Here is a 14,451-nt window from a genome sequence, read left to right as displayed (position 1 = left end):
GACCCCCGGAGAGTTGAGAAGACCCCCCGGATAGCGGAGAAGACCCGTCGGGATAGCGGAAGAAGAAGCCCCCCCGCCGAAGACGCCGGAGGAAACCCGCCGGGGGGTGGGGGCTTTTTTAAAAGCGACCCCCCCCCCGGTGGTGGAAGAGAACCAGACGGCGGCCCCCACCCACCAAAAGACGTCAAAGAAGAAGCTCCCCCTGGTAAAAGAGCTAATAAAGAAGACAGGGGGAGCCTCCGGAGCAGAAAAATAAATTATTTTAAAAACCCTTGTGTGGTGTGTTTATTAACTTTGACATTTTTCCTACAGGTGAATGGTTAGGGGTACGATGTACCCCATATCCATTCACTTAGGGTGGGGGGCCGGTATCTGGGGGCCCCCTTATTAAAGGGGGCTCCCAGATTCCGATAAGCCTCCCGCATGCATACCCCGACAACCAACGGCCAGGGTTGTCGGGAAGGGGCCCTGTCCTCATCAACATGGGGACAGGGTGCTCTGAGGTGGGGGGGCCGCAGTGCGCCCCCCTGCCCCAGAGCACCCAACCCCCCCATGTTGAGGGCATGCAGCCTGGTACGGCTCAGGAGGGGGGGGGGGCGCTCGCTCGTCCCCACTCCCTTCCTGGCCGGCCGGGTAGCGTGCTTTGGATACGGGTCTGGTATGGATTGTAGGGGGACCCCCTACGCCGTTTTTTTCGGCGTAGGGGGGCTCTCCTTACAACCCATAACAGACCTAAGGGCCCGGTATGCTCCTGAGGGGGGAACCCATGCCGGATTTTTATTTAAAATCCGGCGGGGACTTCCCCCTCAGGATTCATAACAAACGCTGCACACGTGTAGAATTGGCGGGAATCCAAGTCGGATCTCCCGTCGCTTCTATGACGGCTCTGTCTCCATCGCGGCAAGCCAGCTCGGCGCTAGCTCCCACGATGGGGGGGCTCGTAGGTGCTCAATCTCGCCGAGAAAGAGAGCGAGATTGACACAATATCGGGTTCACCTACTGTAGGATTTTGGTCTCATCTGATCAGAAACCCTTCTTCCACATGTTTGCTGTGTCCCCCACATGGCTTCTCGCAAACTGCAAACAGGACTTTTTATGGCTTTCAACAATAGCTTTCTTCTTGCCACTCTTCCGTAAAGGCCAGATTTGTGGAGTGCACGAGTAATAGTTGTCCTGTGGACATAAACATTTTAAAAGTGTGGCGTGCATTTGTATTCAGCCTTTTTACTCTGATACCTGTAACTAAGATCTAGTGGAACCAATTGCCTTCAGAATTTACCTAATTAGTAAATAGAGTCCACACGTGTGTAATTAAATCTAACTATAAATACAGCTGTTCTGTGAAGCCCTCAGAGGTTTGTTAGAGGAAAAACAGCACCATGAAGGCCAAGGAACACCACAGGTCAAGGATAAAGTAGAGAAGTTTAAAGCAGGGTTCGGTTAAAAAATAACCTAAGCTTTGAAAATCTCACGGAGCACTGCTCAACCCATCTTTTGGAAATGGAAAGAGTAGGGCACAACTGCAAACCTACCAAGACATGGCCGTCCACCTAAAGGAGAGTATTAACCTCCCTGGCGGTATGATTCTGTCTGGAATTACGTACCAAAAGCGGTACAATTATTTGCAAGGAAATTTGACATTTAATACTGTAGGCCTGAAATCCTTAGGAATAACTCACTTAAATCTGACCAAACAAGAATCTAATAGGCATCCCGGGTATGACATTTTTTTAAAAACAAAATTATAAATTATAATATAATAAATAATTATAAACAATTATAACAAATAATAATATAATTATAATAAAAAATATTCAATAATGTAAGCAAATCAAAATCACTGAGATTTTCTCAGTTGCAAAATTGTCGCTGTCATTATTTTTATTTTTTTATGACGAATTTCCCCACAAATCGCTATCGCACAATTCTGCAAGTTATTATAATTTATTATCGCTGTTTTCTAGCTGATCTAAAACCATTTTTGACATAAAGGGACACTTTTGGTTGCTATGGACAATCTACAGTTTGCAGGGAGAAAGAACCGTTTTTATTATATAAAAGAACATGTAGGGCACTGGGCAGACCACTAGGGACAAGGGGTGTGTGTTTTTTTTACATACAGTACTGTAATCTATAAGATTACAGTATACTGTATGTATTGTGTTTGTTTACGTTTTTGAATTTGGCGCCGATCTCCGCTCCCGTGCGTCGTAACGTCGCAGGGAACGGAGATCGGCGGCACAGGAGGACGCTGTGTGAATCGAGCGAGGTCCCACTCGCTCACACAGCGTGGTGTCATCGCTGGATCCAGGACAAGGTAAGCCAGCGCACGCTGCAGGCTCTGCATATCTACCCCGAGGGTGACTCGGGGATACCGATCGCAGCCTAAAAAACCCACTCCGAGTCACGCTCGGGAATACCGCCAGGCAGGTTAATCAGAGAATCAGCCACGAGGCCCATGGTAACTCTGGAGGATGTGCAGGTGGGAGAATCTGTCCACAGGACAACTATTATGCCGCATACACACGATCGTAAATTCTGACAAGAAAAGTCCAATGTGAGCTTTTGGTCGGAAATTCCGACCGTGTGTAGGCTCCAATGGAATTTTTCTGTAGGAATTTCCGTTCCGTTGTTGTACGTCACCGCGTTCTTGACGGTCGGAATTTGGGCCAAAATTCAGTCAGAAAAAAATCCACAGTTTTCTTGTCGGAATTTCCGATTGTGTGTACGGCATAAGTTATGCACTCCACAAATCTGGCATTTATGGAAGAGTGGCAAGAAAAAAGCCTTTCGAAGTCCTGTTTGCAGTTTGCGAGAAGCCATGTGGGGGACACAGCAAACATGTAAAGGAGGTGCTCTGGTCAGATGAGACCAAAATGGAACTTTCTGACCTAAAAGCAAAACGCTGTGTGTAGCGGAAAACTAACATGCACATCACCCTGAACACACCATCCCCACCGTAAAACATGGTGGTTTCATCATCTCCTTTAAGGACAGGGTTGAGAACCACTGAAGTAGGAGATACCAGAAGCCTGCACTCTAAACCTGCTGCCTACACTCCATACCTGCTAGCAGTTCTCTTTTTAAAAGTAACAGAGTAACTTTTTTTTAAAAGGAAATATCCAAAATGGCTTACAGGGTAATGACCTACCATACTTAAGAGGCGGAGATTGCAAACTAGTTTTCAAAATTACTTTTTGTGGTTTAAACACGGTAAGATATACAATAAAAATGAGAATATTACTAGAAACCTGTAACTACAGTAATAAAGTTGACCATACACTATTTGCATTTTCAAAATGCAACCCTTCTTTTTGATGTTACCCAACAACAGCTGCTGCCACAAGATCACATTTTTTACAAGGCTGTGCCCTATCATATGGGGGTTTGTGTACTATTTGAATTGTGTCTGGTTCCTAATAAACTGGCCAAATTTCACTTTCGCTTTGCCCGCCCACTCTCGCCCACCATCCTTCAATTGAAAAATTGAAGGAGCCAAGTGGAAAAAACTGTTGGTATTCTGACAGTCACCGGTGGCGGTGACTATCAAAAAAAAAAAAAGCCAGGGAGTTTGTTCATTTGTACTGTTAGTGTGCATGAAGGGATCTGTTAGATTTGGCTATAGGCTGATTAAAAAAACATCTTATAGTATAGGGCCAGTCAGTTGGATTCATCAAAATTGTTCAGGAGATTCCACATTGTTATCTCCTGTGTTATCTCTCTGGTTTATTCAGATAGAAATCAACTGCCCTTCACAGTAAGTGCCTCATGCATTTTCTGAATAGTATGTAATTACAATATTACTACAACTCCCACATATTGAAGCTCAGAGATATCAATTCCAACACTGCACTGACAAAACATAAGTCAAGGGTGGTTCACTAAGATAATATTTTCTAGATGTTAGATCATGCTGTCTGGGTATCTGTGAATATATGATCCATCCTTCACTCTTCCAGTAAGCAAGTTTTGTTAGAAGGCACAGTGATGTGAGCAGGCAGAAAAGTCAGGAAGTGGCTAGCACCCGGATAAACAATACTATGCTACTCTCATGGCATTATCCAGTATATAGTTTTACCTTTTTATTTATTTTTTCATAAAAATGTCTCAGTAACTAGTGCTAGTATGCCACCTAAACTACACAAAAAAAAGGCTATTTTCATAACTTACAAATTGCAGCCAGAATACTTGGAGTTATTACAAAAATAATGGAATTAATACACTAATATAGTTTAAAATACCCAAAAAAATTAAACCAGATATGTTAGTTTATAAAAAAAACTGTGGGGCAGATCCTCGTACAGCGGCGCATTTATGCGCCGGGCGTAGCGTATCTAAGATACACTACGCCGCCGTAACTTACTTTTTTTTTTCAAATCCTGAATGAATCCGCGCCGTAAGTTACGGCGGCGTAGTGTATCTTTGCCGGCGTAATGGCGCCTGATTCAAATGGATGTAATGGGGGCACGTTTTATGTAAATACGTTGTGAACTACGGTTTTTTTTAACTGCGCATGCGCCTACCGTGGGGGTATCCCAGTGCGCATGCTCGAAATTAACCCGGAACAAGCCAATGCTTCCGACTGTGACGTCATTCTACGCAAATCCCTATTCGCGAACGACTTACGCAAACAACGTAAAAATTTCAAAATTCTACGCGGGAACGACGGCCATACTTAACATTGAGTACACCTCATAACAGCAGCTTTAACTATACGCCGGAAAAAGCTGAACGAAAACGACGTAAAAAATTGCGCCGGACGTACGTTCGTGGATCGCCGTAAATAGCTAATTTGCATACTCAACGCGGATTTCTACGGAAACGCCACCTAGCGGCCGCCGAAAAATTGCATCTAAGATCCGACGGCGTACTAAGACGTACGCCTGTCGGATCGGTCCCAGATGCCGTCGTATCTTGTTTTGTGGATACAAAACAAAGATACGACGTGGGAAATTTAAAATTACGCCTTTTTCTACTCTTAGTTCTCACAAATTCTTGTCACATCAAGAATACTCTTAACCATTTAACAAACTCACTTCATTACGAGCCTCCATTATTTTTTAGCATTGCTAAAGATTAACCCCAATGTTGTGTTACAGTTACACCACCTATAGTATTGAAAGCTTAAAGATGAATTCCAGGCATGTTATATTTTTACATACAATTTACATTGGCCCAGCTAGACCAATGCAAGTATGTATGTATATACTATACCTGGTCAGTACACCTTGAAGCTGTAAACCACTAAAGTAGACACTGCTTCTCCAGTGATCTCCATTAGCTTCTGGGTCCCATGCTGAGCGGCCTGCCTAATGCATTGTGAATAGAGGAGTTCGGCCGCTTGTCAGGAATGCTTTGCATTTTCTGAATGAATCCAAATTAACTCCTTGATTGGATACGGTGGAGTGCATGATGTCACCGCCCAACCTCTTCATCTTGTCCAATCAGATCTTTAAAAAAAAAAAATAAATACATTGAGAATCTTAAGTTATGTCAACAAATGCATCAGTTTGCCACATTTTAATACTGTTATGTGCATACAAATTATAATTCAGTATATATTCAGCAGTAAACTTAACCACTTAAGACCCGGACCAATATGCAGGTTAAGGACCTTGCCCCTTTTTGCGATTCGGCACTGTGTCGCTTTAACTGAGAATTGCGCGGTCGTGCGACGTGGCTCCCAAACAAAATTGGCGTCCTTTTTTTCCCACAAATAGAGCTTTCTTTTGGTGGTATTTGATCACCTCTGCATTTTTTATTTTTTGCGCTATAAACAAAAATAGAGCGTCAATTTTGAAAAAAATTCAATTTTTTTTACTTTTTGCTATAATAAACATCCCCAAAAAAGATATAAAAAAACATTTTTTTTTCCTCAGTTAAGGCCGATACGTATTCTTCTACCTATTTTTGGTAAAAAAAAAATCACAATAAGCGTTTAACGATTGGTTTGCGCAAAATGTATAGCGTTTACAAAATAGGGGATAGTTTTATGTAATTTTTATTAATATTTTTTTTTTTTTTACTACTAATGGCGGCGATCAGTGATTTTTTTCGTGACTGCGACATTATGGCGGACACATCGAACAATTTTGACACATTTTTGGGACCATTGTCATTTTCACAGCAAAAAGTGCTATAAAAATGCATTGATTACTGTGAAAATGATAATTGCAGTTTAGGAGTTAACCACTAGGGGGCACTGAAGGGGTTAAGTGTGACCTCATATGTGTTTCTAACTGTAGGGGGACGGGGCTGGACGTGTGACGTCATTGATCATCTTTCCCTATATCAGGGAACAGATGATCAATGACAGTGCCACTGTGAAGAACGGGGAAGGTGTGTTGACACACACCTCTCCCCGTTCTTCAGCTCTTGTGACCGATCACGGGACACCGGGCTAATCGGGTCCGCGGGTCCCGCGGCCACGGAGCTTCGGACCGGGTCGCGTGCGCGACCCACGGCTGGGCTCTTAAAGGCGACGTACCTGTACGTGCCTGTGCCCAGCCGTGCCATTCTGCCGACGTATATGTGCAGGAGGCGGTCCTTAAGTGGTTAAAGCAGATTTCCACCCAAAAGTGAAATATCCGCTTATATGTTTCCAAAACCCCCCCTGTGAAGCCTAAGGTTCCGGGTTCCCTTACCAGGAAGATCAGCTGGGGTGCCGACATCTTGCCAACATCGCTTCATCAGTTCAGTCATGTCAAAACGGATGAAGTATTCATAGGTTTTTCATCAGGTTTTCATCAGTGCTTATCAGTTTTCATCCGTTTTTTTTTTATATCTACTACCAATGCAAAACGGATGAAAAACTGACCATTTGTTAGTTTACATCCGTTTATTGTCCTTTGATCAGTTTCAGTCACTAGTGAACATCGCTGGACAGAGATGAGGTTCAGGTAAGCATTAGGGGGGCTGCTGCCTACAGAAGGCTTTTTATCTTAATGCATGCAATGCATTAAGATAAAAAAACTTTTGACTTTGTAACCCCTTTAACTTGTAAGCAGCAGTAAAATCTAAAGAAATCTATTGAACTCAGTGCAGATATAAAAGATGCAGATATGTATTCATTAATTCATATTTTTTCAATGCAACTAATACCTAGTACCTGACTAGGTGTCAGCCTCTCACAATCCAATGTATAGCAACCTTCAGACAGTATTGGAAGGGTATTAGGGAGTGTACCGTGTGCCGGTCAGGTGTTGTGCAAGCAAATGTTCTGACCAGGAGCATAATGATAGGAGGTAAAAGGTTAAGCTCATCCCTCTGCTGCTCGCCTGACTAGGGGTAAGAATATGAAACCACAGTGTTACAGAAAAAGTGGTATCATCCTCCTACCAGTGCTGTGTGGCAGAGCTGCTTAAATCGCAAGACTGGATGAAGAGATATAAAAATCCTTTACATGTAAAATCCCATATATGTGTTTTACCTGTTTATTTACCTGTTAGCATGGAGTGCAGCATTAATAAAGTATTGGGGAGTATATCTGGGTGCAGGGGCAGACTGACAACTCATGGGGCCCCCGGGCAATAGAAGATTATGGGGCCCACGGGCTTACAGATGGCCACCACGCCAGGAGGCAGTGCAGAGGCAGGGCAGCTAAAATCTCAGGATTTTCACATCAAAACCATGTTGGTTTTGGACATATCAGGGAAAGATGTTAAAAAAAAACACAGATTTATATATATTGTCCCTGGTTTTGTTGAGCCTGGCAACCCTGATGGGGCCCCCTAGTGGCATGGGGCCCTCGGACAGTGCCCGAGAGCCCCAATGGTCAGTCCGCCCCAGTCTGGGTGTTGGTTCTGAGACAAATTACAAGTATTGACAATAAGCTAATGTTGCCCTTTTTACTAGCATGTGTATTTGAGGGCAGTAACCTGTAGTCAGAATGAATATTTCACAGAGCAAACAGGAATCTGATTGAGTGCTGTGTGTTACTTCATTGACCACGCTACTTGATTAAAGATGGAAGTAAGGATTGCTTAGTGACTGAATTATTGTGGAGTCTTCATACTATAAGAATGTCAGTTTACAGAAAGGGTCTATGTGCAGTTGCACCTTTATCTTAGCTATGCTTTCTTATCTGAATTTGATGTGGTCTACAATTATAGGACTTCCAGCAGGAGCATTGTAGTAGAGTTAGCCCTCAGCCGATACATCTTGGGACTTCTTTTCACTTTTTCTAAACATACAGTCACGGGCTATGAGTTTTGTGAGCCCTAGAGACTATTAATTCAAAACCCCATGATAATATCCTGCAAGGATAATGGATAATGTCCCTCAGCATAGTGTTGCCTGCTCATTTTTATTTCACCCCCTCACTCTCCTCCCTGATTTGGCGGCTTAGGGACAGACAGGTAATGGAGAAGAAATTGAAAGGGAAAATACATGGGAAAATGTAAATGAAAAGAAGTTATTATAACTGCTATAATGAAGTGCCTTTCATTTAAATATAAGAGTGTAACGCTGAAATGAACTTGTGATCCTGAAATGCATTTTTAATGAGTTCCCTTTTTATTTTTGCTGCCTCGGTAGCATATTTTAAAGACCCTTTGAAAAAAAAGCTACATTAAAAAAAACACACACACCAAATGCCACAACATACAAAATTGGATATTGGTTTATTCCAAAACTGCTGATCAGGAAGAGTGGCTCTTCAACACAAAAAATGTTGCAGTCACTTTATTTAAATGAGGTTGAATTTGCATTGTGATGTGCCATTCTGATTTAGAAAAAAAAATTAGATTTTCAGATCAAATTGACCCAGCCAGTGAAGCGTTAAGGAACTGGCAGGTCTAGTCTAAAAGCCTCATGTTCTATCAAACCTGCAGACGACGGAAGTCATACAGTGCTAGTGAGAAAACAACTTTCTTGCTGAAGTCTTCTACTTGTTACTGTGTTACATTTTTGTTCTCACACAAGTACACACATTAAGAGTTAGATGGATAGGAGACTGATAATTTTATATTTTTGTATTTAGAATTTTCTAATGTTGTAATTTTCTTGTGTGTTTTTTTCTTTTTTAGGGGAACGTCCTTTCCAGTGCAACCAATGTGGTGCCTCCTTTACACAGAAAGGCAATCTTCTGCGACACATCAAATTACACTCTGGTGAAAAGCCCTTTAAGTGTCACTTGTGTAACTATGCATGCAGGCGCAGAGATGCACTTACGGGCCATCTCAGGACACATTCAGGTGATTAGTTCATTTGTGCAGGGAATTTTTAATAACACAAATTATTCTCTATGCCTGCTTCTCAACCCTTCTCTATGCCTGCTAAGTCCTGTAACCCTGGTGTTCAGCTAATGATCACTTTTGTTGTGCGCTTATCACTTAAACGTGCCTCTACAGCTGGCTGTTTGAGCTCATTCAGCTTTCATTGGACTCTGGATCAATGTTTTTACCTACCTATAGGTATGTGACTTCCTATATGTAGGGGGCTGTTTATAATAGAGTGCCGATACAGTTATGGACTCTCCACAGGACACCGCAGCGTTTACTCCACAGCAAGTCTGCATTTTTCAATTCATTAATAAAATTAAAGCTGCAGTGTGGAGCCTATGGCATCCCTCAGTGTTGGCTGCATATAGCTGCAGAGAATACTCTTTGATAGGAGAGACCTTGGTAACATGATTTTGACAGATCATGTGATTGGGCAAATGTTTTCATCCCCATGTATTTAAATCAGAAGTATGGCTGCAATAATAATTTTGTGAAAATAGTGCAGCGCTGCGTATCTATAAATCTTACAAATAATTATACATTCCATACAATTTTTTATGAAAAATATAAAAAAAAAAACAGTTCATATGTAGGTTTCCAAAGCTTTTACCGCTGTGTAAAATTGTATTTAAATGGATCCAATATTCAGTGCACACCACCACCTGCTAAAATGCCTGCTCACCTCAAGGATGAGTATAAAACTCATAGACAGATCACTCATTTTGTCCTCCACGATCAATCCACTTTACCAATGGTAGCAATTCCTACAGTCCCCAGACTGCACCTCTGTGTGGGTAATCAACGTTTGAATTGTTGAATTGTCTCCAAACACCACCTTCCTCCATTTGCTTTTTTATAATCAATTCCACTTATATTTCCAGGGGTTAAGGACATAAAAACAAAAAACACAAGTACCATAGTGTTCTCTGCTTTTACATTTAAAAAAAAAGCCCCCCTAAAAAGTTACACTTACATGAAATAACAATTAAAACAGCATGTATCAAATCACCAGCTCATACACCGCAGATCTAAACTCACGGTGCTTCTCCTGACATCACAGATTCGACTCCTCTAAACGCGTGTTGGCCTCTCATTGGCATTCATCAGTAGAATGGCTGCAATAATGCCATCCTACTGTATTGAAAAAAGGACCCATAATAATCCATTAAAGCGGTAAAAAAGTCTATGAAAAAAAAAAACCTTTATGGTAAAGGCATAATGCAGAGGCGTCCATCTTTACCCGGTCTTCCTTCCGGGGTCGTGGACTTTGGCTGTCTGAGTGGCCGAGCCACTGCCCCTAAGTCTTGACCTCACAACACAGCTCTGAAGCAACGGCATGGGTATGCTGTTCTTTAAGAGCCCATGTGTTATGCCACGTACACACGATCAGTCCATCCGATGAGAACGGACCGATGGGCCGTTTTCATCGGTTAACCGATGAAGCTGACTGATGGTCTGTCGCGCCTACACACCATCGGTTAAAAAAATGATCGTGTCAGAACGCGGTGACGTAAAACACAACGACCTGCTGAAAAAAACGAAGTTCAATGCTTCCAAGCATGCGTCGACTTGATTCTGAGCATGCGTGGATTTTTAACCGATGGTTGTGCCTACTAACAATCGGTTTTTGCCCATCTGTTAGGAATCCATTGGTTAAATTTAAAGCAAGTTGGCTTTTTTTTAACCGATGGTTAAATAACCTATGGGGCCCACACACGATTGGTTTTGACCGATGAAAACGTTCCATCAGACCATTGCCTGTTTAACCTATCGTGTGTACGAGGCCTTAGTGACGTCACCAGCTGCTGCTCACTAGAAGATCTCCTACATGGTGCACTTTTAAGAGATATTAATTTTACCTACGGGTAAGCTTTATTATAAGCAGGAGGGCACAGTACACAGGGACAGCTGGGCAAAATACATGGGAGGCATCAGGTCGCATTATGTGCGAAAAAGCGGGGCACAATACATGGGGAAAAGAATGGAACATTACATGAGAAAAAGCAGAGCACAATACATGGGGAAAAGCATGACACATTGCATGGGGGACAGCAGGGCACATTGCTTGGGGAAATGCAAAGCACCATACATACATGGGGGGCAGCAGAGTACAAAACATGAGCAGGAGGGAACATTACATGAGGGACAGCAGGGCAAAATACATGGGGGTGGCAAGGCACAATACATGAGAGCGTGACTCTACTTGCAGTCAGTAAAATGTGTCCTTTTTGCTTCTGGCTACATATTTACTCCATTCTCCGATTCCCAACCCTGCTACCAGGGGTTGATAGAGTCATGGGACCTGTCATATGCATACACCAGAGTGCTAACTATGCCCATCCTTTCTGTATCCATTCTACACTCATAGAGAGTGTATTATACTGTAGCTATGAATGGAGGACGGGCAGATGAATGAAAGATCCACCTCCTCAATTCATAAATAGTTTTTCATTAATAGAGACTATAGTACAACTTTTATTAATGGAGTGGGGGGGGGGGGGGATAGAAAGCGCATGCATAGTCGTCAGCCTTGATGAGTGCACATCCCTTATCTCTATTAACCCCCCCGCAGCACTAGAAGATTATAGCGGCAGGTGTGGTAGGGGAATCGGAGGACATAAAATTTTGACTAAATCTGCAGTCATCAGTACAAGGGACACATCATATTGTAAGTAATGTCCATTGTGATGATTATTTTAAACCATTTTTCACTGAACTTGGGCTTTAACAAGCCAATAGCATACCCTATAACTCAGGTTTACATTATATGTGTTGCCTAAGGTTTTCACTTAAAACACTAAACATAATCTATTTTCTTGTAGTAGGTAAACCACATAAGTGTGGATATTGTGGCCGCAGTTACAAACAACGCAGCTCTTTGGAAGAACATAAGGAGAGATGTCATAATTACCTGCAAAGTATGGGTCTACAAAATAACCTTTACACTGGTAAGTTCATTTGCATAAAGTATAATTCTAGCCAAATGTGTTTTTAGTAAATCAGAAAGGAATTAGAACCTCCATCTGGTTTTTATTGCTCTGAAAAAATCCTCAGAGATCTTTCTTAGCCCCCCCCCCCCCCCCCAACACAAAAAAAGTTTGGCTTGACTCCCACTTCCACTTTTCAAGAATATAACTGATTATATTAGTAAATACAAAAATACTTCATTCTGTTCACTATATTTTCATCTAAAGGCTCAGTCCACCTTTTACAAAAATTAATAAATACATTTTTTTTCTTGCAGCTAAACAAATGTGCATGTGTTATTCATTGGATCAAGGGTGCAGTGCTTCTGCAGAATCTTCCTCTAGCTTTATGTAAATACCAAGGTATGGACTTTCATTTACTGAGCTAGAGGAAGCATCAATGGACTGTGAATGCAGTGATCACTGCACTTTCTTTCTGTAGTGAACTACAAGTCTGTCTGCCATGGTGACAGGCGGCACATTTACCCTACGTTCACACCTATGCATTTTTTAGTGCATCAGTCCATTTAACATGGGTTCCTATGGTACACATTCACATCTATGCGTTTTTCAGCTGGTGCATTTTTGTAAAGGGGCAACTGTTTTTCCCACAGCAGATTGCATTTTGCGTTTAATAGACTTCAATGGAGTCACACTAAAAAACAGGTGTTTTGCGTTTTATATGCATTTTTTACTTTAACTTTACTTTAACTAAGAAGTTGGCCAGGAAGCCGGCCACCACGTCCTTGTCAACCAATGAGTTGTCAGCCGACAACTGAATGTAAAAAAAGGAATTGATGGGGAAAAAAAATTATGTGGGGCCCTCCCCCCAAATCCATTCCAGTCCCTTCAGGCATACAGCCCGGCAGTCAGGAAAAGGGAGGGGATGAGAGGGCGGGGGAATGCTTTGGGGCAACATGGGGACTAGGACCTCTTCCCCACAGCCCTGGGCTGTGGTTGTGGGGATCTGCAGGCAGGGGGCTTATCGGAATACTCATTCAACATAAAAGTGAATAAAGACAGCACAAGAGTTTTTGACAAGTCCTTTATTAAAAAATAAAAAAACAATGTACCCGATTTAGATCCATCTCCAATCACACTGCCCGACCTGGAGAAAAAAAAAAGCTCTACTTGCGATGAACACTCCCACGGTCTGCTCCACCGTTTTTTCCTAAATAGAAAACGGGAGGGGCCACCTGCAACATCACCTGGCGGCACCGCCCCCTTGTGACGCCATTGACCGACATATGCTGGGCCGGCAATGTCACAGGGGGGCAGTGCCACCAGGTGACGTGGCCGGTTGGTCCTGCTCCTTAGCTAATTAAAAAATGTCACACAGCAGAGTAGGCAGACCACATAAGTGTTCATCACGACTGGAGTTGAATTTTTTCACCTCCGTCAGTTCAGCGGGCATCGTGATTGGCACTGGATCTACACTGGGGGACATTGTTTTTTTATTTTTCATAAAGGACTTGTACATTTCAAAAACTCTTGTACTGACTTTATTCACGCTTACACTTTTTTGGTGAATGGGTAGGGTGCTATGTACCCCATACTTATTAACATAGGGGGCCAGGAGCTGGGGGCCCCATTGTTAAAGAGGGCTTCCAGATTCCGATAAGCACCCCGCCCGAAGACCCCACAACCCAGGGTTGTGGGGAAGAGGCCCTTGTCCCCATCAATTTGGAGACAAGGTGCTTTGGGGTGGGAGGGCAGAGCCCCCCTCTGCCCCGAAGCACCTCCCCATGTTGAGGGCATGTGGCCTGGTATGGTTCAGGAGGGGGGGCACTCGCTTGTCCCCTCCCTTTCCTGACCTGCCAGGCTGCATGCTCGGGTATGGGTCTGGTATGGATTTTGGGGGAGACCTCACGCAATTTTTTTTTTTTACATTTTGGCATAGGGGTTTCCCTCTAAACCCATAACAGACCTGAAGGGCCTGGTATAGATTGGGGGGAGGGGGACGTTTTTTTTGCCAGCATTTTTTTTTTTTTTTTTACATTCAGCTGTCAGCGGGGATGTAAAAGTGCATAGCTTCATCTATACATAAAACTAGCAAGAAGATACTGGCTTCTATCGTTGCAAAGGTTCCTCAAAGTCTCTGTTAATATATTATGTTGAAGCATCTTACTATTTGTCTTATACTAAGGTTGTGTTTTCTTGGCTTGCGTACAGTGGAAGGGTATATGGAACATAAAACTGTTCCTCTTCTTGTCACTCAGTAGAAGTTGAATACCACTGAAACTTGGCACAATTTTGCAGAGCCT

General features: G+C 42.8%; 1 protein-coding gene across 4 annotated transcripts in view; it reads left to right on the top strand.

Annotated features, from left to right (window-relative positions):
• Positions 1-14,451, top strand: part of IKZF1 (IKAROS family zinc finger 1) — a 164,437-nt gene that overhangs the window by 126,784 nt on the left and 23,202 nt on the right. For 3 of the 4 annotated variants that reach the window (XM_040353317.1, XM_040353315.1, XM_040353318.1), the window contains exons 5-6: positions 9,027-9,194; positions 12,044-12,169. In XM_040353317.1, the coding sequence (XP_040209251.1) occupies positions 9,027-9,194; positions 12,044-12,169 (294 nt within the window). The remainder of the gene's footprint in view (positions 1-9,026; positions 9,195-12,043; positions 12,170-14,451) is intronic. The other variant, XM_040353316.1, reaches the window with a different exon arrangement.

Source organism: Rana temporaria, chromosome 5 (assembly GCF_905171775.1).
Source record: "Rana temporaria chromosome 5, aRanTem1.1, whole genome shotgun sequence".
Lineage (NCBI taxonomy): Eukaryota > Metazoa > Chordata > Amphibia > Anura > Ranidae > Rana > Rana temporaria.
Note: the sequence above shows the minus strand (reverse complement) of the source record. Positions and strands in the feature narration are given on the sequence as shown.